The sequence below is a fragment of the Mchenga conophoros genome, linkage group LG13 (genome assembly GCF_057382185.1).
Source record: "Mchenga conophoros isolate Kocher_MC1m ecotype Shallow Benthic linkage group LG13, M_conophoros_male_GT1.1, whole genome shotgun sequence".
In the NCBI taxonomy this organism is placed as follows: domain Eukaryota; kingdom Metazoa; phylum Chordata; class Actinopteri; order Cichliformes; family Cichlidae; genus Mchenga; species Mchenga conophoros.
This window is the reverse complement of record NC_140538.1, coordinates 28849506-28873019: the sequence shown is the minus strand read 5'-3', so window position 1 is coordinate 28873019 and position 23514 is coordinate 28849506. Positions and strand designations below refer to the sequence as shown.

The 23514-nt window shown below is 41.6% G+C and overlaps 1 protein-coding gene across 4 annotated transcripts in view; it reads right to left on the bottom strand.

Annotated features, from left to right (window-relative positions):
- LOC146561503 (stromal membrane-associated protein 1-like) overlaps window positions 1–19495 on the bottom strand; it is a 152411-nt gene extending 132916 nt beyond the window's left edge. For 3 of the 4 annotated variants that reach the window (XM_085297636.1, XM_085297637.1, XM_085297638.1), the window contains exon 1: window positions 19176–19495. In XM_085297636.1, the coding sequence (XP_085153762.1) occupies window positions 19176–19293 (118 nt within the window). In that variant the 5' untranslated portion in view covers window positions 19294–19495. The remainder of the gene's footprint in view (window positions 1–19175) is intronic. The other variant, XM_085297639.1, reaches the window with a different exon arrangement.
- Window positions 19496–23514: the final 4019 nt, after the last annotated feature.

Here is a 23514-nt window from a genome sequence, read left to right as displayed (position 1 = left end):
AAAATATTTAGTATACACATCCAGAAATGCATACACTATTATATATTGTACATATATTTATTAGTTTCAGGTTGGCCATTCTTGTATTTTGCTCGTTTGTGTTGTTGTGTTTGCACATCTCTGTTGCTTGTGGGGCTCGCACACAAGAATTTCACTCGCATGTGCTGTGCCAGTGTGCCTGCACATGTGATGTGACAATAAAAAGTGATTTGATTTGATTTGATTTGATTTGCTTACGGGAAAGTAACAGTAATCCAATTACTTTTTTGCAATAGTAACCCCTTACTTTAAAAGTAATCGGACTACAGTAACGCATTTATTTTAACGCGTTACTGCCCATCTCTGCCCATCACATAATTAAAATCACAGTCTGTGACGTCTCAAAATCAGATTAAAAAAAAATTGGAAACCTGTTTTTCAGAACAATCTGAAGCCTCAGTTTCAAATAATGAGCATTACTTTTGCATAACGTTTCCTTATTTATATGAGTTGAGAAATAAGTGCAATATCCCATCCATCCATCCATCCATCTTCATCCGCTTTGTCCGGGGCCGGGTCGCGGGGGCAGCAGCCTAAGCAAAGAGGCCCAGACCTCCCTCTCCCCAGCCACCTCCTCCAGCTTGTCCGGGGGAATACCAAGGCGTTCCCAGGCCAGCCGAGAGATATAATCTCTCCAGCGTGTCCTGGGTCTGCCCCGGGGCCTCCTCCCGGTGGGACATGCCTGGAACACCTCACCCAGGAGGCGCCCAGGGGGCATCCTTGTCAGATGCCCGAACCACCTCAGCTGGCTCCTTTCGATGTGGAGCAGCAGCTGCTCTACTCTGAGCCCCTCCCGGATGGCCGAACTTCTCACCCTATCTCTAAGGGAGAGGCCAGCCACCCTTCGGAGGAAGCTCATTGCTGCCGCTTGTATCCGCGATCTCGTTCTTTCGGTCACTACCCACAGCTCGTGGCCATAGGTGAGGGTAGGGACGTAGATCGACCGGTAAATTGAGAGCTTCGCTTTTACACTCAGCTCCCTCTTCACCACGACGGACCGGTGCAGCGTCCGCATTACTGCAGCTGCAGCCCCAATCCGTCTGTCGATCTCCTGCTCCCTTCTCCCATCACTCGCGAACAAGACCCCGAGATACTTGAACTCCTCCACTTGTGGCAGGAACTCATCTCCGACCCGGAGTGGGCACTCCACCCTTTTCCGGCTGAGAACCATGGCCTCAGATTTGGAGGTGCTGATCCTCATTCCCGCTGCTTCACACTCAGCTGCGAACCGTTCCAGTGCGAGCTGGAGGCCCTCACCCGATGAAGCCAACAGAACCACATCATCTGCAAAAATCAGAGATGAGATTCTGAGGCCACCAAAGCGAAAGCCCTCCGCCACTTGGCTGCGCCTAGAAATCCTGTCCATAAAAATTATGAACAGAACCGGAGACAAAGGGCAGCCCTGGCGAAGCCCATCACCCACCGGGAACGAGTCCGACTTATTGCCGGCAATGCGAACCAAGCTCTTGCAACGGTTGTATAGGGATCGAATGGCCCGTAGCAATGGGCCAGACACCCCATATTCCCGCAACACCTCCCACAGGACACCCCGAGGGACACGGTCGAATGCCTTCTCCAAGTCCACAAAACACATGTAGACTGGTTGGGCAAACTCCCATGCACCCTCAAGTATCCTGGAGAGGATAAAGAGCTGGTCCAGTGTTCCGCGACCAGGACGAAAACCGCATTGTTCCTCCTGTATCCGAGGTTCGACTAACGGACGAACTCTCCTTTCCAGCACCCTGGCATAGACTTTCCCAGGGAGGCTGAGGAGTGTGATTCCCCTGTAGTTGGAACACACCCTCCGGTCCCCTTACTTAAAGATGGGGACCACCACCCCGGTCTGCCAGTCCACAGGTACTGCCCCTGATCTCCACGCAACATTGCAGAGGCGTGTCAACCAGGACAGCCCTACAACGTCCAGAGCCTTCAGGAAGTGCAATATCCCTTTTAAGCATAATGTCAGATAACAATAAGAACCTCCATTTTAAATCAACGACCTATTGTTTAAAAAATAAAATAAAAAAATACGATGAATAATGGTATCATCTAACGTTGCTTGATTGTACTATAGGCACAATTTGAACAATGTAGTTAAGGCAGAATACTAAGGGCATCCTCCACATGCTCCGAACAATGCAGCATGCACAGTTCAACAATGTGTTAAGATAAAAGATTTTGCACTTGCCCAGAACGACCACATTCAAGGGAAAGAAGAGAGGCTTCTTTGTAGTCTGGGAGCCAAGATGCTCGGCACACAAATTTGAAGAGTCTGTTAACACTGAAAAGAATTACAGCACTGTTTTTTTTAAGCTCTGCCTTACTTTCACACCAATTTTCTTCTCAGGAAAATTAAGAAAATTCAGACAAAAGGTTCATATACAGTAGTCCGTAGAACATCAAGCCCTCTGAAACCCCAAATACTAATATAATTGTGCATACTAGTCAGTTCTCTAAAATATCTTTTTTTGAGTAAACTCAGGGTAAGAGCTTCCCACAGAAATCTGTGCAAATGCATCATCCATCATGGCACAAAGCAACCCAAGCTCAGCCAAATCTCCATGGAGATGAATAGGAGATGGCATGGAAATGACAGTCAAATCATTTTAATGGGCTAGTGGCTACAGTCCCGCAGCGTCATCTTTGGCTCCATCCTTCTCCAGACCATGAAGCTTACTATCTGTCAATCCAAGGACTGAAAATGGCATTGAACACAGCACGCACAAAGGTGCAACTTCTTTGGGTCTAGGCTACATTATGGTGGTGCGGCAGCGCTGGTTGGATGGCGGCAGCAGCACACAGTGCAGTAGGATTGACTGTCTCGGCTAAGAGCATCAGTGTGTTAATGCAGTGGCACTAATGCACTAGACGGCCTAAAGGAGCATTAAAGCAGGGATGACTGAGTGTTAAGCCCAAATCAAGCAGCTCAGCTATTGTAAGCTGGGCTCTATCTGCTGGATATCTATCAGTATCTATTGGACTTCACTTTGGTCTGCTCTCAGATAACCTCTCTCAAAAATATTCCAGTACAAAATGTGCGACAGCCTCACCTGAGGTCTAATTACACACAACAGAAAACACAGTGCTTGAAGAGGCTGGAAATGAATTTTCAGTGCAGTGCAAAGCATCCAGATACACTCAGGCTTTCTTCACAGAAGGAATTCGGAGTGAAGAGGAAGGACTTCTAAATTGAAAAGTGAGTATTTCTAAATTGAAAATCCACAGAGCTTTAGAGTCTGGTTGTGCTTAGTCAAAAAGTAAAACTCATACAAATTATACCCCGAATGCTTAACTGTGTTGCACTACTTCTAGAAGCCAATAACATTCATCCATGCAATGACGAGTGGCTTGCACTGATGTTTCTTGATGCTCTGACTTGTGAGCAGGAGTCTCTGCGTCTCTGAGACTTTTCACTCTTTCACATCTTTACCCCTTCGACTTTCATTTCACACAACTGACTGTCTGATTGTTTGTCTAAAGTCACGTCCATATATGAAGTGTTTCACTCATTATTCATCACTTTGTAGACGACAGCTGTTTATTAGTGGACAGCTGCGGTTACCTAGGTAACTCTGCATTTACCACCTTGTCATTTGTCAATCAACTGTATCCTCTGCTCCTATTAGTGGCAACTTCAATTAACTCTGGACAACCCACACTTTTTTTCCTCCCAGTACTACATGATCTCGTGTCTCTTTCAGTGTATACAGCGCTAAATATAACCTATACCTTGACAGGAGATATGACTAGGGCTGCCACAAACGATTATTTTGATAGTCGACTAGTCACAGATTATTTTTGCGATTAGTCAACTAATCAGATCATGCATCCATTGTAAAATGTACAGCTTATTGCACCAGCAGCATCTGCTCTTATATAACTATCATTAGCTTACAGCTTTAAGTGTTTAAGGTGCTAACTAAAAATAAAGACAAGATGATAGTTTATTAAATTTTAATGAAATTTGCAGATTGTTTCGGTGAAGTTTAATAAACTTCTTGCTATCTAAAATATAACAGGACACCGGAGTATATTCTCGAGCATCTCATGCTCAGTTGTCTGCTTGACGTTTATTCAGCTGTGTAAAAACTATAACTTTAATCTCAGCCAAACCGATTTACTCAGGAACAAATAAAATACCAAAAAAAGGCCAAACAATAACATTTGTAAGTTATCTAAGTGACTTATATATCATGTTTAACCTTAGTAGCGAAAGACGGCAGTGGGTTTGAAAACGATTTCCCGGGAGTCCGGTGTTCTCACGGGCTCTAGTGAGCCTTGCCCCCGGCTAGCTATTGAGCTGGTGGGTAACAGACGTCTCCGAAAATGTCGGAGCGCTTTTGAAAATATGTGGTGTCTTGATAAACTGAGCAGATATTTGAGGTTTACACAGCTACATTCTCGCCTGAAAATATGTTAAACGTTTATTTTGTGACCCAGAAAGAATAATAAGAGTAATATTAAAACTAACTAGCTGCCGCCATTGTTGAAAACTGAGCTGGGCTGCGCTATGAATTCTGGGACACAGCTTCTTCTTCTTCGGGGTTTAACAGCAGCTGGCATCCTTGTACATGCAGTGCTGCCATCTTCTGTTTCAGTCCGTTATTACACTCTTAAATCCTGCTACTCATTCCTGCGGCTTTTGGGATCTTACAAAGCTTCAAACGACGCGTCGACTATTAAATCAGTCGTCGACGATTTTAATAGTCGACGTAATCGTGACTAGTCGACTAATCGTGGCAGCCCTAGATATGACTAAGGGATAATTCACAGATTATCAGTGTTTATAATGTTTGGCTTATTAAGTATAACACCAAGTTGACTTTCTCATCTGTATAGCAGGTCTTTTTTCAAGATTCATGCACAAAACTTGGGATGTTACCATGTTTTTTTCCTCTTTTATAATTTGCCAGTCTTTCTTTAACAATATGCTCCAGAGCAGCAGCAAAATCTGACCGCTGACCAACTTTATTTAAATTGGGGCTTTGCCTAGTTGTGCATATCTTATCAGGTTTACTGCTTTATCTAAATGTATCCTAGAAATTCAGTCTTTTGTGCGAGTTGAAAAAGGACCCACATGGAGTCTGTCTTAACCTAGTTAAAATGTACAATACAAGGTTGTTGGTGTCAAACATACTGCTGAGTCCTACAACAGGTGTGCAACCCAGCTGAAAAGCAAGGTTAACTCAGTTTAAATCTGAACTATAATTGGCTACAACATTTTTACAAACAGATCTTAAACACAAAAAGGGAAAACGCAGCCCACAAACTGATTAAATCTGGACCAGCAGTAGCAAAATATGAGCCTCTAAGCTGAAACTGTCATTCATCAACGAGGCATTCTGACATCTGAAGCTAACAGAAGACACGCCTCATGTTTAAAGCGCAGAATCTGCCCATTTACCCCTTCAAAAGCTACCACTATTAACTTAGCTAATGAATCTCATTAAGCTTCTATAATCATCCTGTTGTCCAATAATGGCAAACAAGTTTTACAAACAAGCAAGTTACAACTTTATACTGCTTTAGCAATTTTTTATGATACCGGTCCACTAAATTATAGGAGGCAGTGGGTAGCAAGTAAGTTGGTGGTGAAGTAGAAAATAAGCTCCCTGCTGTGCGTCACTCTTGTCAGCAACTGTATGATAGCTTGGTAATATTTGAGTGCAAAATGAATTTGCTGCACTCCTATGCTGGTTGAAGCCAGTGTGGCTAAGAAGGTTTCTGTTGGAAATCCTGTGTCAGTTTTATCTCCAAAAGCTCCTCCTCTGCCCCCTAGTGGGCAAAAACATCAATTATGCACGTTTAACTGCAAAAAAGGGAAAGCTCAATCTCACAGGTACTATGCTTCAAAAAAGGGGGGAAAAGGAAGAAGAAAAATGCTTTGGTGTAATGTAAAACCGGCTAGTTTAGCAATCTAAAAGTAGAGCTTCGGCCCTGCAGACTAAAGGCCACTCTGATATATGAGCTCCGACCTTCTACACTGGTCAGTGTCCATTAACCTACTGACCACTAATGTGCTGTCCTATTTTTAATTCCAATCTTTACCTCTGCTGATGGATATAATGTCTGGGAAGTGATCAGTACATGAATGAGCCACAGCATTAGTATCTGTTCCCCTGTCTCGTGTAGATTCATCTTGACAAACTTTATATTTGCACTGAAGTTTGGACAAAAATAGACAGCTAAAAGGAGTTTCCTGCACCCCCTCCCCCAAACAAGCGCACACAATTTGTAGACTGCTGACCTGAATAGACACAAAAACACGCCTGCACAAAAGACACACACAGCTGCACATGCATAAAAGCTAAGTGATACACCTACACACAAGCAATCACAGACAGCCACCCCAGCAAGTACACACACTAATATGTACAGATTAACACATTATTAGCAGCATGTGTAGACAGAAAGATGCAGAGGCAAATATTCCACTGTGACACGCACATGCACACACAACGCAGAGGAGCCCTGATGAGTGACAGAGGAACTTCCCAACTGCAAGGGGAGGTGGGCAGTCAGCCGAGCATGAAATTAAAGCCCCAACTGTCAACCTGAGGACAGTCAGGACGACGAGTGACAAGTGTGCGTAAACGCTGTGTGTGACAGGCAGGGTGGCCACAGGTGTATTCCGTGGAGATCAATCCAGTGCTCCTTTTCCTTTAGGGAAGCACTGGAAATTGTAGTTTAACGCTTTAGTGGCTGCAAAGAGGCAGCCTCTGTGGACCTGACCTGCAGAAATCTGCCTGGTCACAGTCACAACCACCCTTGTATCTCCTTCTTATTTGAATTACCTTTTCATTTATCTTTCACTCTGCTTTCCTTTGTCTTAATGCCCTATTAACACCTCGAAAGCTCAAATCGTTACAGAATATTCATGGCTCCTTTAATTATGTATGGATGCATGGATCTACTTTAGTTGCTCTCTTTTCTTTTCTAGGAACCAAAAACAAATGCTAATGTTAGTGCACAGAGGCTGAATGGCGCCCGAGGCGAGAAAACGCACCATCCTTGTGCTGAAATTCAGCAGCAGTCTCATTTAAAGAAGGTTAACAACCCCCATTTTCTAATTAATAAAATGCCCTCTTAGTAAATCATTGAAAGACTGCCAGAATCTTCAGTACAGTATTGGAGTGGAGAATAAGAGACTGGAGGCTGAGGGGGAAAATAAAGAAGCGCTGTGCTGCTCCCTGCTGGCCCATTAGTGCGACTCTGTGTCAGCAGTGAAGAGGAAGAAGGAAGGAGTGCATCCTCAAGGAGAACCGAGCTCCCCTCCAACAGTATTTCCTCTTCATAACAACAAGAGCAAAATCTAATAAAAAGCCATCATCTGCTCTTATTCCCTGTCCTCAAACTAATGGTGGAACATTAGAGTGCAGACAGTCAATAAATCAGGACAGATGGATAAACCATAAAAAGCATCATCGCAGGTTATAAAGAGTGAGACAGACAGAGGCATACACACAGGGGACACAAACACAATAACAGGTCCACAAGTCTGGCATGTGGACGGTCTCATTATGTTTTCAACATGAAATGGATAAATGAGAGCAATGACAGTCCTGAGCAATACATGACTATTTATTTTATACACTTAATGAATAAAAGCATAAAGTGAAGACAGTATTCCATCTGCTGGTGACAGAAGGTAGTGTAGGAGACTACAGCAGAGCCCATTTCCTGTTGTTCTCATTAGAGACAGTACAGGCCAGATCTGTGTACGACGTTACAGCAGAGCTCCATGTTATCAAAAACTACTGACAACAATCTTTGCAACATGGACGTATTTTATAAGGACAGTCACACATACATCTGCTGTTAATGTGCAATACAGAGCACCAAATCTGAAGATGCAGGATTATGTGCAAAGCCACACGTTCGCACCTCCCACTGCTGCTCCTGTACCTCAGTCACCCAGGAGCACAGGTGACCCACAGAGGCCTACATTAATATCTTTCAAACTAAATAGCAATCCATTTTTCAAATTCAGAGGCAGACATCCACTCACACTCACAATCAAACCTATGGTCACTGTGGGTCCACCTATTAACCCAACATGCATGCGTTTAGACTGGGGAAGGAAGCAAACTCCACACAGTTAGGCCCAGGACGCTCCTGCTGTGAGGCAATAGTGTCAATCCCTGCTAGCTACATGTGTTATATTTGTCTTACATTACATCAAAATTCTCATTTTTGGCTAAAAATCTAGTTACAGCTCAGCTATCTGAAGGTTAATTGGATCCCTAGCTCTGACTCTGTACAAAAATGGCACACACATTTTTACACATTTACATTTCAAGACAGCAAACTTTAGAAATCACACTGACAGGAGAATCTTCAACCTACTGTCTCATGCCATCAGTGCTGCAAATCCTCACAAATAGAAAGATTTGCCGGGGCCACCCCGACTCTCCGTCTGCAGTTGAAGCTGACAAAGTTCTGCTTCAGGGAAAGTGAAGCACGACTCTGATTCAGCAACTCTAATTGGAAGTTGACGGTATGCATTACCTTTGTTGATTTTACACACTTTAAAACCACCTCACAGATTTTGGCCTGCAAATACCTGGAGTTGCTGGTTGTGTGAACTAATCTATTAAAATACACAAAAACGCAATGCACCACAAAGTAACTCACATAACTAATCTAGAGAAGCACCAGACAAATTCTGGGTTTTGCAAAATAAAATTAGTGTTTTAGTCAAAAGACTTTGCTGGCTTGTAAGAAAGAGCAGTTAGACAAACCCGATTTAGTTTTTAGGAACAGGTTTATAGCCAGCATCTGCAGATTCCTAAACAGCAGTAACACTGTGTCCCCCTTTCTCACTTTGAAGCTGTTCACACAGACACAAAAATAACACCAAACTTGCACTTTTCTTCTTCACGTGTCTAAGATTAAATTTACATTTGCTTTGTGATGCTGTACCACCTCACTGCAGCCTACCAAAGGCTGTCTCCTTGACAGGACACTACAAAACTAGTCTGCCCTTCACACCTTTAAAATGTGTACAAGTACAGGTGTGTGGGCACCAGATTCTGAGCCCAGCTGAGTGAGTGTGTGTATGTGCCATAGTATTTGATGTGCATGACAGGGGAGCAGTACCAAGGACAGGTCGTCAAAGTGCTGAGTACCCCACGGGCGCTTGCCAAGATCCGCTGCGCCAGCACAAGAGAGCATGTGCCAGCTCAGAGCACCGCCTGCCACAAATCATAATACTGACGCGTAGTCAGGCAGTGTGTGTGTGTGTGCACGTGGTGTGTGTAGATTCTGCTTACACTGATGAAAGGATTGTGTTAAAACAGAAAATTAAAATTATAGTCTATAATCCACTAAGCAGTAGATAGACTGACCTGCCAGGCCAAACAGGCAAATGAAATACAATCAATAAGGTGTGCACCACTGTCTCAACACACACACACACACACAGATGTAGGGCAGCGTGCGTAGACAGCAGGCAGGTCTGAGGGTGGAATTACAGCTGAGAGGCTAAGGTGAGTCACCGCTCTGCAGTGGTCACAGAATGGCTGCCACACCCAACATACGCTGACTGCAGCAGGCAGCACGGAGGATGGATGGCACCTGATCACACCAAAGCCTTAAAACAAACTGATGAATGAAACCGGAGCTCTTCGTTCCGAGTGGTCAATCAGCTACAGAGTGAAAGCTTGTTTTCCACATCAATAAACTCTAATACACTGCCTCTGCTCTTGGTGTGGAGCAGAGCCCGACTAATGTGAGATTTTTAGGACAGATATCAATATTTGGTGAATTAAAAATCTGACATTCCAAAATGTCAGTCGCCATCTTTTTTCCTTTGAGAAACACACAACATAAACAGATTTCCCTAACATTTGTTATTTGGAGTTATTGCACTCGTTTTTGTAGCACTCCAAACAGCAAAGTTGCAAAGTGCCATCTGCTGGACAAAACTGTGCAACATCAACACTCATAACATGGTTGAAGGGTGTTTCTCCCTTGTCCTTATTATGTTTTTCATTTATCAACTGTTACAAATACTGATACCAGTAGATAAGCAAATTGCTAATATCTGCCCACTGATGAATGGGTGGAGCTCTGTTGCAGTGCACTGCATTAAACATTAAAGCTCAAAAAACATTTTACAATTTCATCTTCAGATCCACCACTAAATGATTGATTACATCCTTCAATAATGCAGTGAAACCAATTTTTCATATTTTAAACAGTAACTACATGCAAGTCATATTTGCACAAACACAAATGTGCCGCCAGGAGTAGCAAGGGTGCCAGAAAAGTGCAATCCTTTTCCATCAAATAATCATATGTCAGCATTTCCAGATGTCACGTTTCCTATTCAACAATTAGCAGCCAAAAATCAATCGACTTTTATATCCGGCAAAAAGCAAAAACTCCTCACAAACAAAGAAATATTAGGAATTTCTGTCTGAGACAAAAATGTAATGTTTTTTTCCTTTCTTTTTTTAGATCTAGCTCAAAGTTCAAATTAAAGGTTAAATATAAATAATTCTCATTCCCGCCCATGTCAGTTTCTACTAGAAATGGTTTTCCCCAGTGCTACTTAACATAGAGACACAGGATACATGGATAACAATGACCACAGAGGTTCATGTGACGGGCAGCACTTTTGATTATTTCATCTTTCATTTTTCAACATCAAGTTGGGTTGGTCATTTTCCCATGGTATAATGAGTGAGCTGCTACAGATAGTTGCTATAGAAACGAGCTGGCCACACATACAAATCAGATTGGTAGCAAAATCAAAACACTTTGCTGTCACAGTTGGGAACAACACATGGTCCCATATGTGCTGAACTGACACCTCCTTTTGTTCCTGCTGTTGTTACATAAACTGAAAGTGAAGGTAATGATAGGAAAGATTAGCATCCGAGTCTTTTTGTTCTGCTCATTTTCACTCATTACTGGAGATCCCAGTGGTCTTAATCAAGAAACACAAACGCGACAAAAACAGAGGAGAAAAACAGTTTTTCAAAGAAAATCACAGCACAAAAGTGCTTCCCAAAGCATGCTTTCATTCAGAGGGATCCATAAATAAAAGATTATTACGTTAAATGTGTTAAAATCTGATTCAGAGGACTGTCTTTGGCCCAAAGTAAAGGTTATTCTTCTGCTATGAACACTTTGCCAGTCAATTACCAGGAAGTTAACCCTGTTCCAGGAAGGAGAGCATTAACCTAGTGTGTTTTCTGGTGGTGTGAGAAAACAGAGCACAAGAAGAACATGTAAACGTAACACATAAGAAAAAAATGTATTGATCCACCACACTCGTTTACCTTCAACTTGAACGGTTACCGCCTGGTTCAAAAACACTTTGACTTTTATCTATACTCTTCCCATCTGTAAAAACTGCATAAGAGGTGAGTTTTTTATAACTCCCCTGTTTGGATTCTATTGAGGTTGAAAAGTTAGAAACATGGCTGCTTTTACTGACAGGTGTACACAGCTCCTGTCTGTTAGGACCCCTCTCTGCTAATCAGAGGCACTGGACCTCTTTGTGATATTTTTTGCTATTTTGGGGCATTTTTACAGGAGTTTTCTGACAAATATTGTGGCTTGGTGTGTCGTAAAAATATCCAAGAAGTCTGATGAGTATTTATACAAGTTGAATATTTCACTATCCTGTTACTGCTAACTGGTAACTCAGTCTGTGGATGCATGCAGTTTGTGAATGCAGCTTACCAAGTGAGCTTGCCTTGGTCCAAGAATCCAGTTACTAACTATCTGACAACTTTCCTAAACTGTTGTGAGTGGTTGCAATGTTGCTGGAGGAAGCTGGTTGTAAAGATGTTTACGGTTCAAGGAAAAGCTCCTTGCAGTGTCTTTGGTTGTTAGCATATAGCCATGGTTGTCCATAGTTTGCATGGAAGGTGCTAATTTGTCTGCACATCCTCTCCAACTACTTACTAAGAGGTAGCAAAACTGTCAAAAGCATGACACAAACTGGAAATGGAGAACATTTACTTCATTGTAAAAGCTGTGCTTTCTTAATAAGAGGTGCAACTTTTACTCTGAAGGTGGCCTTCGTTTCTGCATTACACTTAAGTTTCACTACTGCTCAGAATATCCATTTTTCCTAGCGACCAGAGGTTGCCACAGGGTAACAGATCAGCTGTGTAACTATAGGCACTTCAGCCTCACATCCAAATGTGTTAGCAGGCTCCTGCCTACGACAGCCGTAATGCTCTGACAATCCATCAAGCAGTCCGGGTTCGTAGCTTAGCAAAGTCGTACTAAAACATTTGACAGATTTTCGAGCGCCGTGTACATAAAATTGTTTCGAGGTCAGTAAACACAACCAGAATTCATACATAAGGCACACGGGGTTATAAGTGGCTCTGTCGATTTTCAGAAAAATCAAAGGATTGATTTTAAGTGCGCCGTATTTTCCAAAAAAAACCAAAAAAACAAAACACAGTAATAACGACGGCCTGCTAGCATGCTCTACCAAAAATAGTGCTTTGTTGTGTATCTGACGGACGAAAGCTAAACTAGTTCCACACCACTGAAGTTGCAGCGTTTTTACAAACCACTTCTGGTTCATCAGTTTCATTCAAGGATTTGCTTTCGCTGCCATGCTTTTTCCGACGTGTGCGTATGAAAACAAAGGCACTGCGCATGCGCGTTTTACCCATATTCTATCGCGATATTTCATTTTTCTATTGTTGCCCAAAATGATGGCCCAGCCCTAGGCTACATCCATCTTTCATCTACAGTCTGCAATGGCAGCTGGCTGATTTTGCACTTGGTAACTGATAGTGTGAGATCTAAGTATAATTTAAAAACAGTTTGGAATCTAGAATCATTCAAGTGTCTAAATGTTCAGCTTTCTAAAGCTTTTTATCCACAGTGTGTTTGGATAAAAATAGCTGTGACAGTATGACTCACAGGGTCCGACTGGATGCTGCCACTTTCTAAATAACCTACATAAAACATGCCACAGGCTGCAGAGGAAACCACAAATCAATAGATCAGGTTTTGGGGCCACTGGGATCATTTCAAGTCTGAATATGAACCAGTAGTGGAACTGAGTCACAGTAAGGCTGGAAATAAATAAGAGCTTTAAGCCATTACTCTAGTTTTGTTTGTTTAGCACGTTTTCTTATCAAGAATAGCTAAAACTATAATACTTACTTGTTGTGAATAGAATCAGTCAAGGTCGCTTTAAAAATCAACTTCCGTGCTTTTCAGACCTCAATTAGTCCTGTACGGACAAAAAGCCCACTGTGGATTATCAAAAGATTTTAAAGTATTATTTTACCGTGGCGCGTACTGAGATGAGGCCTGCATAAATGGTACACCCTTCCTATTGAATGATCGGAAGTTTTTCGGTTTTAAATCCCCAGCCAAGTCTCGGGCAGCTCCTCCACACTCAGCCACAGGAAACCAGGTGGGACGAGGATAGTGTGTTAGCTCACCTGGCTCCTCATCAGCTGAGCCCAAATGTGTTTTTACTCATCAAAGAATCATCTGTGCCACAAAGTTTGGAAGACTAAATGGAAGCTCTCCCAAAGTCACACTTCACAGATTTAATACTAATGAGCCATATGCTGACTTGGGTTAAAAAAATAAAAAATAAAAAAATAAAAATAAAAAAAAAGAGAGAGAGAGACTGTGTACCAGACATTTAATTTTTAACAAGAACTACATTTTTCTCAGTTTTGATTGCGTTATTTTATTTTTCATCTAATGACAACCTCAAATGTTGTAAAATACACTATATACTACTGAGAGAAGGAGCCAGTTTAAACCTTTATAAAGTCTCACCAATGCAGAAAATTGGTAACATAAATAAGATAAATAATGTCATATAGCATAAATCGTTAAAAAGAAAAAACATTTTTACATTATACTGCAAATTACTAGCAAACAACATTGAAATGATGCTTTATATTCAAAAGCAAGCCACAGCTCTCTTTGCTCAAAATGCAACAACAACGCCTCAGTTACTAGCATGACTCTATGTGAAGTATTGCAAAGAAATTGGGGTTTTGGACTGTTGGTTGACCGAAAGGAGTATTTTAAAGACATCCAGTCAAAAGACATTATTTACTGCCCAGGAGTTTATACCTGTGGCCTCACATGACCCTCCACATCCAGGACTTTGCTGTTACCTCGATGATGTATCTCAATAACCGACTACAGAAACCTAACTAACACTGCTTATCGCTGTAAGGTCCACTCTATGTTAGGATGACTCATTTCCTTTCTCTGTAATACATGTTGAGCTGCATGCATGTCCCTGCAGGGCTGCTTCTCATACATAATGAAGCTTAATGAACACTTAAGGGCAGTCAGTGGCTTAATGAGAAAAGCAGAGTGAAACAACCAGAGACGGACCCCAGGATTTTTGTGTACCACATTTATTTTGTATGCGGGAAACATACAAATAAACTACATTGGGTTTTTATCTACATGATGAGTCTGTGTGGGTTTTGTTCATTATAATAAGGAATGTGTGTTGACTTACAGTTTATGTGCCATTTAAAGTTTCAACACTTACTGTTACTACTAAGCATTATATTAAACATAGCAACCTGAAAGACTTATCACAATAGGAACCAGTCAAATGTTATGACTTTATATAGTTTTATAGTCAGGTGCCAGTTCTGTGCTGTAGTGACTGCAGGCTGAATCAGTTATTGTTGAAAGTGGACAGTTTTCTAGGTAGTGTTGCCGACTGTGTCTTCATGTGGGACGTGAGAAACTTTCTACTACCATTCACTCATTTATACATCCTTCCATCTATATTCTTATCCAAGTCTGGGTCACAGGGGAAGTAGACCAAGTCGAAAGGCAGCTGGGCGACACACTATATTGCCAAAATTATTTGCTCATCTGTCTTCATACACATATGAATTTGAGTGACATCCCATTCTTAATCCATAGGGTTTAATATGATGTCAGCCCACCCTTTGCAGCTATAATAGCTTCAACGCCTCTTGGAAGAATTTCCACAAGCTTTAGGGTGTGTTTATGGGAGTTTTTTACCATTCCACAAGCACATTCATGAGGTCAGACACTGATTTTGGACGAAAAGTCCTGGCTTGTAGTCTCTACTCAAATTCATCCCTAAGGTGTTCTGTCAGGTTGAGATGAGGACTCTGTGCAGGCCAGTCAAATTCTTCTACACCAAACTGGCTCATCCTTGTCTTTATGGACCTGGCTTTGTGTACTGGTGCACAGCCATGCTGGAACAGGAAGGAGCCTTCCCAAAACTGTTCCCACAAAGTTGGTAGCATGAAGTTGTCCAAAATGTCTTGGTGTGCTGAAACATTAAGAGATCCTCACACTAAGAGACTAAGCACAACAACCATAAGTACCACTCTCCTGGACACCACCAAACCCAGACAGGTTGGTAAAGTATAATTGGTCACTTTAGGAACGTGCTTTACACCACTGCATCCGATCCTTTGTGCTTGGTGACGTAAGGTTTGGATGCAGCTGCTCAGCCATGGAAACCCATTCCATGAAGCTCACTACACACTGTTCTTGAGCTAATCTGAAGGCCCCATGAAGTCTGGAGGTCTGTAGCGATTGACTCTGCAGAACGTTGGAGAGCTCTGTGCAACATGTGCCTCAGCATCAGCTAACCCACTCTGTGGTTTAAGGTGGTCTAGCACTTCATGGTTGAGTTGCTGTCATTCACAATCGCTTGATTTTATACACCTGTGTCCATGGAAGTGTTTGGAACATCTGAATTCAATGATTTAGATGGGCGAGTGAATACTTCTGGCAATACAGTGTATTTGTATCCAGCGTGTCCTCCTGATAGACCACGTCCAGTACACCTCACCAACGTGGCATCCTGCTCAGATGCCCCAACCGCCTCAACTGGTTTAATTTCAGATTTTTTTTTTGGACTCAGTAGTGACCCACTGGAACACTGGTCTACTTGTCATGTTCTGATTAATTCTGCCAGTTAAACATGCAAAAATAAAACAGGTACTTTAATATAAAAACAAAGCCTTCACCCCATCCTCTTAGCACACTGTATACAGAATCGCTGCATTTCAGAACAAAGACCTGGATTTATAAGCACTTTGCATTTAAGAAACCTAAGGATAGGGATTTGCAGGAGTGACACAGACAAAAACAAATAAAAAAGTTAGAGTACACCCACACTATAAATAATGAATGCCTGCTGAATTCATTAATCTGCATTCAGCAGCCCAGTCTCCCTCTCTCTCTCTCTCACACACACACACACACACACACACACACACACACACACAAACGCTTAAGCTGGATTTACAAGAACAACGAAATAAGTCAACTCACATGGGAAACACACATTAACACCAAAAATCCTGTGCAAAACAAACTAGCTGACATTAAACAACACAGAACTGCAAACAAGGCCATTCTCCATTGCTTCCAGGTACCACAGCAGCTTTATTTGTACTGGCTTTCACTGTCCAATCACTGTCACGGTAGTCCTTATTTTGTTCTGCAGCAGCTAGAGGACTGTTTCGTATGCTGCTATACCAGGTTCACAGAGGCTGCACAGCAGAACTCAGGCTAAGCAGCTGCAAAAATGGTAATCCATCTGGAGAGCTCACAGCTGACTTCGACACCCTGCTATTTACTTGTCAGGTGCATTCAGGCACATCCCTTTCCCTTGCTAAAAATATCCCACAAAGAGGAAAAATTTATTTATTTTAGTTGGAAGAACCATAAATGGACAAACCCTGTTTTTGGCACCATTTCTCCATTACTCACAAGGTTTATTTTGTTCTGCAATTTAGAAAAAAGAAAGAAAGAAAGAAAATCATATGGCCATATATCAAACAGCATACAGCCAATAAACATATCTGTAATAGACCAGAATCTGTGGAGGACTGAAACTGCTCAAATCATCAATAAATACATAAATAAATAAAGAAGACACAAAACTTTTACACTTTTTAAATCCTTTTACAGACTCATTTGTTTTGTCTTAGTTCTTAGTCAGTTATTTATTTAATTATTATTTTGTTTTTGCCAGGTGCAGTAAAATCAGGTCCGCCACGTGACCAAAGATGCAAAAACATAAATCGGTAAGATACTGTGTGAAGTTTCCCCCCCCTTAATACATTTTACATATTTTTGAGTCACATTTTCAATTGTTTATTAGTTTTGGATATTGGTCCCTCCATAAGCAGGGGTTAAAATGAGATTCAGCAGGTGGAATGGAGGGGAATAAGTGCATTAGAAACAAGTAAGATAAGCACTTCTGTTGTAAACTCCAGTACATTGGTTTGCTTCATGAACTGGGAGACCAGTACTGACTGAAGTTTTCCGGCCTCACATTCTATAATATATAGGCCCACATTACAAGAAACATTATGGCTGCTTTCCAACCTCTAGCCCAGTATAAAGGTCAAATTTGGCAAGAGTTACGAAAGAGCATCATGACCGGATCCCTGTGGCCCACTTTAATAAACACCAGCACTTACACAGTTTGTTTTACAGCACTTACACAGTTTGTTTCCAGTCTGATGTGAGATGCCTCGGTCAGAGGTTTCCCAAAATAAAACCTTTCCAAAACTTATTCCACAGAGGAAGGATGATCACAGAAAATAATAATACTGCATACTAGTCCACTTACACAAACAGAGGTAATTAAGGTTAAGGTACATTTCCCTTCCATAGTGCACTGACACCAACTACTGAGATCACCATTGAAGAATCATGAAATAGATTAAGCTCAACATGAAGGATGAGGAGGATATGACGAAACAAAGGAGCAGCAACACGATCAATGAGACTCACTGAGGTCTGCTACTACGGATTACAAATGTCAGATGGTAGAAGAACCATGATGACGCAAAAGGCATCTAATCTCAGTCATAGGAAGCCCCAACAAGAGCCGTTCAATCACCACTGAAAAGGCTGGAAATGTCATGCTTGGACATTTACTGACTGGCATATATGGGCTGGACTTTCTCTTAGGGTGCTTAGGTAACAGTGAAAGCCTATGGGAAATGCTGTCCTGTGAGAATTATACGTTTTTTTGTTAATAATATATACTAAATGCATGCAATTTTGACATCATACATTACAGTTGTTGTTTATGCCGAATTAAAGAGCGACTCTTAAGGTTTAATGAAACCTCTTCCATCACACTCTATTTTACACTCGACTCCAGGGAATTTTAAGCTTTCAATTTTCTGAATGGAGTTTGGAGAGGGGGCTTCCCTCGCAGGAAGGCATGCCTAGCCAGAAGCAAGGTGTGCGCTGCAGCAGTATCTGAGCTCACGTGCTTTTCTCCTCGGCATTCAGCGAGCAAACGACACCTCTAAGTCAGTGGAGTCTACACGGGAGACACGCGTTTTCCGCTCATAAATAAACCAGTCAAGGACGTGACATCGATACCTGCGGGCGAAAACCGCCTCAAGTTAGCCACACTTACACAACACAAGACCGGAACTATTAACCACTCAACTTCAAAATAAAAGCCCAGGCGTGGATTTCTAAACTTCAAAAACTGAAATACAAATTGAAAAGGGAAAATAGAGAAAATTATTAGCGATGCCCCTTTTGTGAAACTGCAAAATCACAACTTGGCTTGTAGCTGAATCTCAATACTAACATATATATTCTCACTACAAATCAACTGAATTGCATTAAAGTATTTGTATTAGAGTATGTGTTATTGTATATTGTATATATTTTCTTTTCTTATTTTATCTTAGGATTATTATTATTATTATTATTATTATGGAAAGAACCAAATAATAAAAGCGCTGGATAACGACTTTACTTTAAAAGAAAAAAAACAAAGCGGAAGTTGTGTGTTGTTCAGGTATTTCTAATTAACTGTCGCTCAATAATATTTATACTTGGCTTAAATGTAATTAAGAAACCAGTAGCGTAGCATGACTCATTGTTCATAACATGGATATGAACGGGGAGGACTCGTCAGGTTTACACAGTTCATATGAAGCATCAAACCTAAAGGTCGGATGCAAGCATTGCTGCACACAAGTGACTCCCATCAGAATAACCTTACAATATGATGCTAGCTGTATGATACATATGATGCTAGCTGTGCCTTTTAACGGACAGGTGCCCTCCTCGTTACATCTTGTCATGCACACACCTGTGACACCAAGGTTAGCCGCAGAGGCTGCCGGGCTTACCTTTAGCTTCACAGTCAGCACAGTACTTGTTATCCTCTTCTCTCAGCAGTTTGGACAGAATGGCCTGATGCTGCTCATTCAGTTTCTGGGCTTTTTCTCTCTCCGACCGCGTCGTCATGTCGCCAAAGTTCGGAAGTTAGACCTGCCTGTGAAGAGTCGATGAAAACCACGGAGTGCTCAGCCTGTGTTAAAAAGGGTGGGACATCACCTTCTGCTCGCACTTTGCTGCCTCTATTCAGTTAGCTTACAACCTGCTAGCGAGGTAATACGGATCTGTGGCAGCATCATCTCTGCTGCTTTCACGACTGTGGGAATTTTTGCAGCGGCGCGTGAATCAGAATCACACAAGTGGTATGGGACACACAAGGAATTTCGCGTTATTGGTAACGGCTTCATTTGTCAGCTTGACAGTAATCCTGAACACACCAGCAATGCAGTAAATTGAAAACACATACCCACTATCATTCATCGACTGTCCTTCCCCACACCCCGGGCATCAACATTATTAAAGCTGCGTGGGATCATCTTGCGAGAGAAACAACAGAGAACAAAAGACAGCTGACACTGAAAGAAGAGCTTTAAATGTCCTTGAAGAGGAATCCTGGAGAACTAATTAAAAAAATTAGAAGAAACCAGCTTTAGTATTTTAATGAAGTTAAAACATAGTTTGAGCTACTTGTATGAAATTTGGTACATGCGTTTAACGTCTCAAGACATCTGCTCGAAACTGTTCGTGTTTGATAAGGACCCTGAATGCATCTTGATGGCAATATGTATTAATCATTATCAGTCAGTATTAATCATTCGTAGCACCACCTAGCAGCAACAGAAAATTGTGTTTTACTCTTTGGGACACCAATTCCAACTGGTTGACTGGTGTAATCTAAAATTTGTTCAGGAAAGACTTCGTTGGTGTTACTTTATTTTTAGAACTGAGTTTTTGTCAGATGGTGTTCCTGAGCCAGCATGGCGAATTTCAGTGTTTTACCATTAAATTTATTCAAATACTGTACACAAAAGGGGAGTAAGTTTGGACATTTTTAGCTATTTTCAAGCCTTGATGATTTAATCGGACCAACATGATATTTGGTTAGTTCAATCTAAAGACCTCGTTGATGTCATAGGGCGTGCCCATAACAAGGACTTTTTCTACATCTCAGAACCTTCTATCTAATATACATTCACACATATTCACACTCGGATGGATGCATCAGAGAGCAACTTGGGGTTAGTATCTTGCCCAAGAATATTTGATATGTAGGCTGGAACAACCAGGGACCACAAACCTTCTGATTAGTAGTAGTCAGGTCCTTATCTTTGCTGCTTGTACTTTAAATAATAATAATAATATTTTTATTATCATTATTATTTCCGTTTAAAACACAAACCCATTTTGGGGTCGCATCAACAGATCATCCTGCATAAAACACCAACAAACATGCAGAGCCACCCGCTGTGGCGACCCCTTGTGGCAAGTTTCTTTTTTTCCTGTGCCCTTACTTCACAGCTTTTCAATACACCATAACCCACAAAATGCTTAATTAAAATTAAACAAGTAAAAATGTTTTAAAAAGAAAAATATTGCGTGTGAAAAACATGAAACACCTTAGCACAGGTGTTCCATTTAGTGCTTAATGTTTCATATCTGTGTGAGTATCTGTGTGGGTGTACTAGTTCTGCTAATTTGTTTCATAAGTGGGGTTCCTCTATACTTCACACCTGGAAGCTGTTGGAAATTAACTCACCTGTGTGCTGCAGCGCGTGACCTTCCTCCTAAGCTCCCTCAGTTGTTGCACTTTGCACTGTAGTGCCGATGTTTGTGGTTTATGCTGTTATTGTTTGTGCATGCGCCTCCAGTCCTGAGAGACAATTCTGTAACAATCTCTAAAGTTTCTTCTTGTGTAGTCAAACCTGCTGAAATCCTGCATGCCCCCTCTACCCCTCAACTCTGAAATAACTGCCTTGCATAACTCGCTGTTGCCCTTCAAGCCTGCAATAAACTTGTCAAACCTTTAGCATTGCATCTTTAAGAGATTTTAGCCTCATCTTCACTCAAATATCATATATCGCCTGCAGTGACAGACATTTTTCCATCAGTGTAACTCAATTCTGGGTAAAAGAAGTTGCCACAAAACAAAGTTTTGAACATTAGTAATTAGAAGATTTTATTCAGCACTGGTGTGAAATTACTGCTGAATGCATTCATATAAAGGAGTCTCTTAATTTGAAAGGGATTCATTATGTTGAAGTTTATTGATTTTTGTATGTTTATGTGGCAACTGCATGTATAGCTGGAGAGTCCCTTCGTGTGTGCTCCAACAGAAAAGCAAACGGCGTGAGAAAGGATACAGCTGTGGACGGTGGAAAGTGGGTTTATTTTCCCCATTTGTGAGATCTACAAACAGTATTTTGGTGTGTACGCTTTTGTTTTTGTTTCTTTAACAACTTGGGATAACTAACACTGCACAACAGTAAAACGACCAGGTGCTCAGAGTAGTTGCTGAAAAGACTGCCTCAGCAATAAGCACCTGCAAGCATCATCATGCTCCGAGGAAGGCAATCTCTTTCATTAAGGCTGGAGAGAAACCCCAGGTGCGCCCACATTTGACAACTGGCCTCCTCAACACAGCCTCTGATTGGCAGCTACAGGCTGACCTGGTTAAACAGCTAAAGTTCCCTCAGAACATTGCAAAAACATCCCTCCGGCCAGACATGATAATTATTTCTGAGGCCTCAAAACAGCTGATCATGCTGGAACTCACAGTGCCCTGGGAAGAGCGGATCGAGGAGGCCAATGAAAGGAAACGAGGAAAGTACCAGGAACTAGTGCAGGAGTGCATCAGCCCATAGAAGTGGGTTGTAGGGGCTTTGCAGGACGATCACTCTGCAAAGTCCTAGGCCGGCTGGGCGTGGCTGGGGCAGCCAAGAAGAGGGCCATCCAGGCTGTGAGTGAAGTGGCAGAGAAAGCCACAAGGTGGCTGTGGATCAAGAGGGCTGATCCGTGGGTAGCTACTGGTACGCAAGTCGGGGCATGATCACCCCCGGCTGGGTCGCCTGGGCGAGGGTGTATGATGAGACCCGAAACACCTGATGACCCCAGGATACATCACTGAAGATGCGTACCAGTGCATCCAGGAGATGTGTCTTTTATAGTACCGGTATACCGAAAAACTTCAGTTGTTTTACCTTTTCTAAGTCATGACTGTAAATTTGCAGCTTTAGATTTCTCTACTCTTCCTTGTGCGAGTTCTTGCCTGGATTCTGTTGTTTCTTTTGGATTAATTGGTTTCTGGACTTTCTACCAAAGGTGTGTCTTTTGTTTAAGAAGTCTCCACTTGGGTTTAACTTTTGCAACACATTACAAATATACTCAGCTAAAGGTAGATCCATCCAAACTGTCTGCTGTACCTTACTATCCAGGTAAGTAAACTTGTGTCTTGTATCTGGGTTTAGTTGGGTCGTGACAAAAGAACTGCTGTTTTACTTTTGTATCTTGAAGATAAGTCTTTTAATTGCTAGTGTCTGTAATACAGACCTTTTGTGCATTACAACAAAGCACCAATTAATTATTCAAATACTTGGAGATGGACTGAAAGGATTTTTCTGGTGGAGCTTTATCCAGCTTACATTTTCATATACAACTACAAGACACGGAGAGAACAAAGGCAGGTTTGAATCAAATAAAAGTGAAAAAGTACAGTCAAAAAAAGTCAGAAAGCATAAAGTAGGACAATTCTACCATCTATTTTTGTGCACAGGTAACTAAACCGTCTCCTATATTAATGTAATACAAAAATATTAGTACACGAGAATACAAATGTTATTTAAATCTAAATTCTAATTCTAATGAATGTACTCAGCTTGATACTGTTACTGTTTAGGACACAAGCAATAAAAGAGAAAGAAACAGAGGGTGACTTTGCCTCCACACCTAAACGGAGATTCAGGTGGAGGAACACTAAGATCTGTTGTAGTGGCTCAGCATGGGGAAAATACTAAAAGCTCGCAATAATTTCTAATATAAGCTCCCGTAGATTTTCATATTGTACAGGTTGTAATCAGCTGACCTGCTGCTCGTTGTGGAAGTGCACAACTGAATTCAACAGGATGTAAGCAGATGTTTCACAGCAATCTCGGCTGTGTCCCATTACCTACACTAACTGTAGGCTGTATATTGTCTTTACACTGACAGTATGAAGTTGGTTTAATTACTGAATTCAGTCAGTGGATCTAAGCATCATTACCTGTAAAATAATCTATAATAATAATAAACTACAGCCACTGTGTGTATCAGTCCAACGCGTGAATTCACCACATTACTGCAAGCTAACCTGTTTAT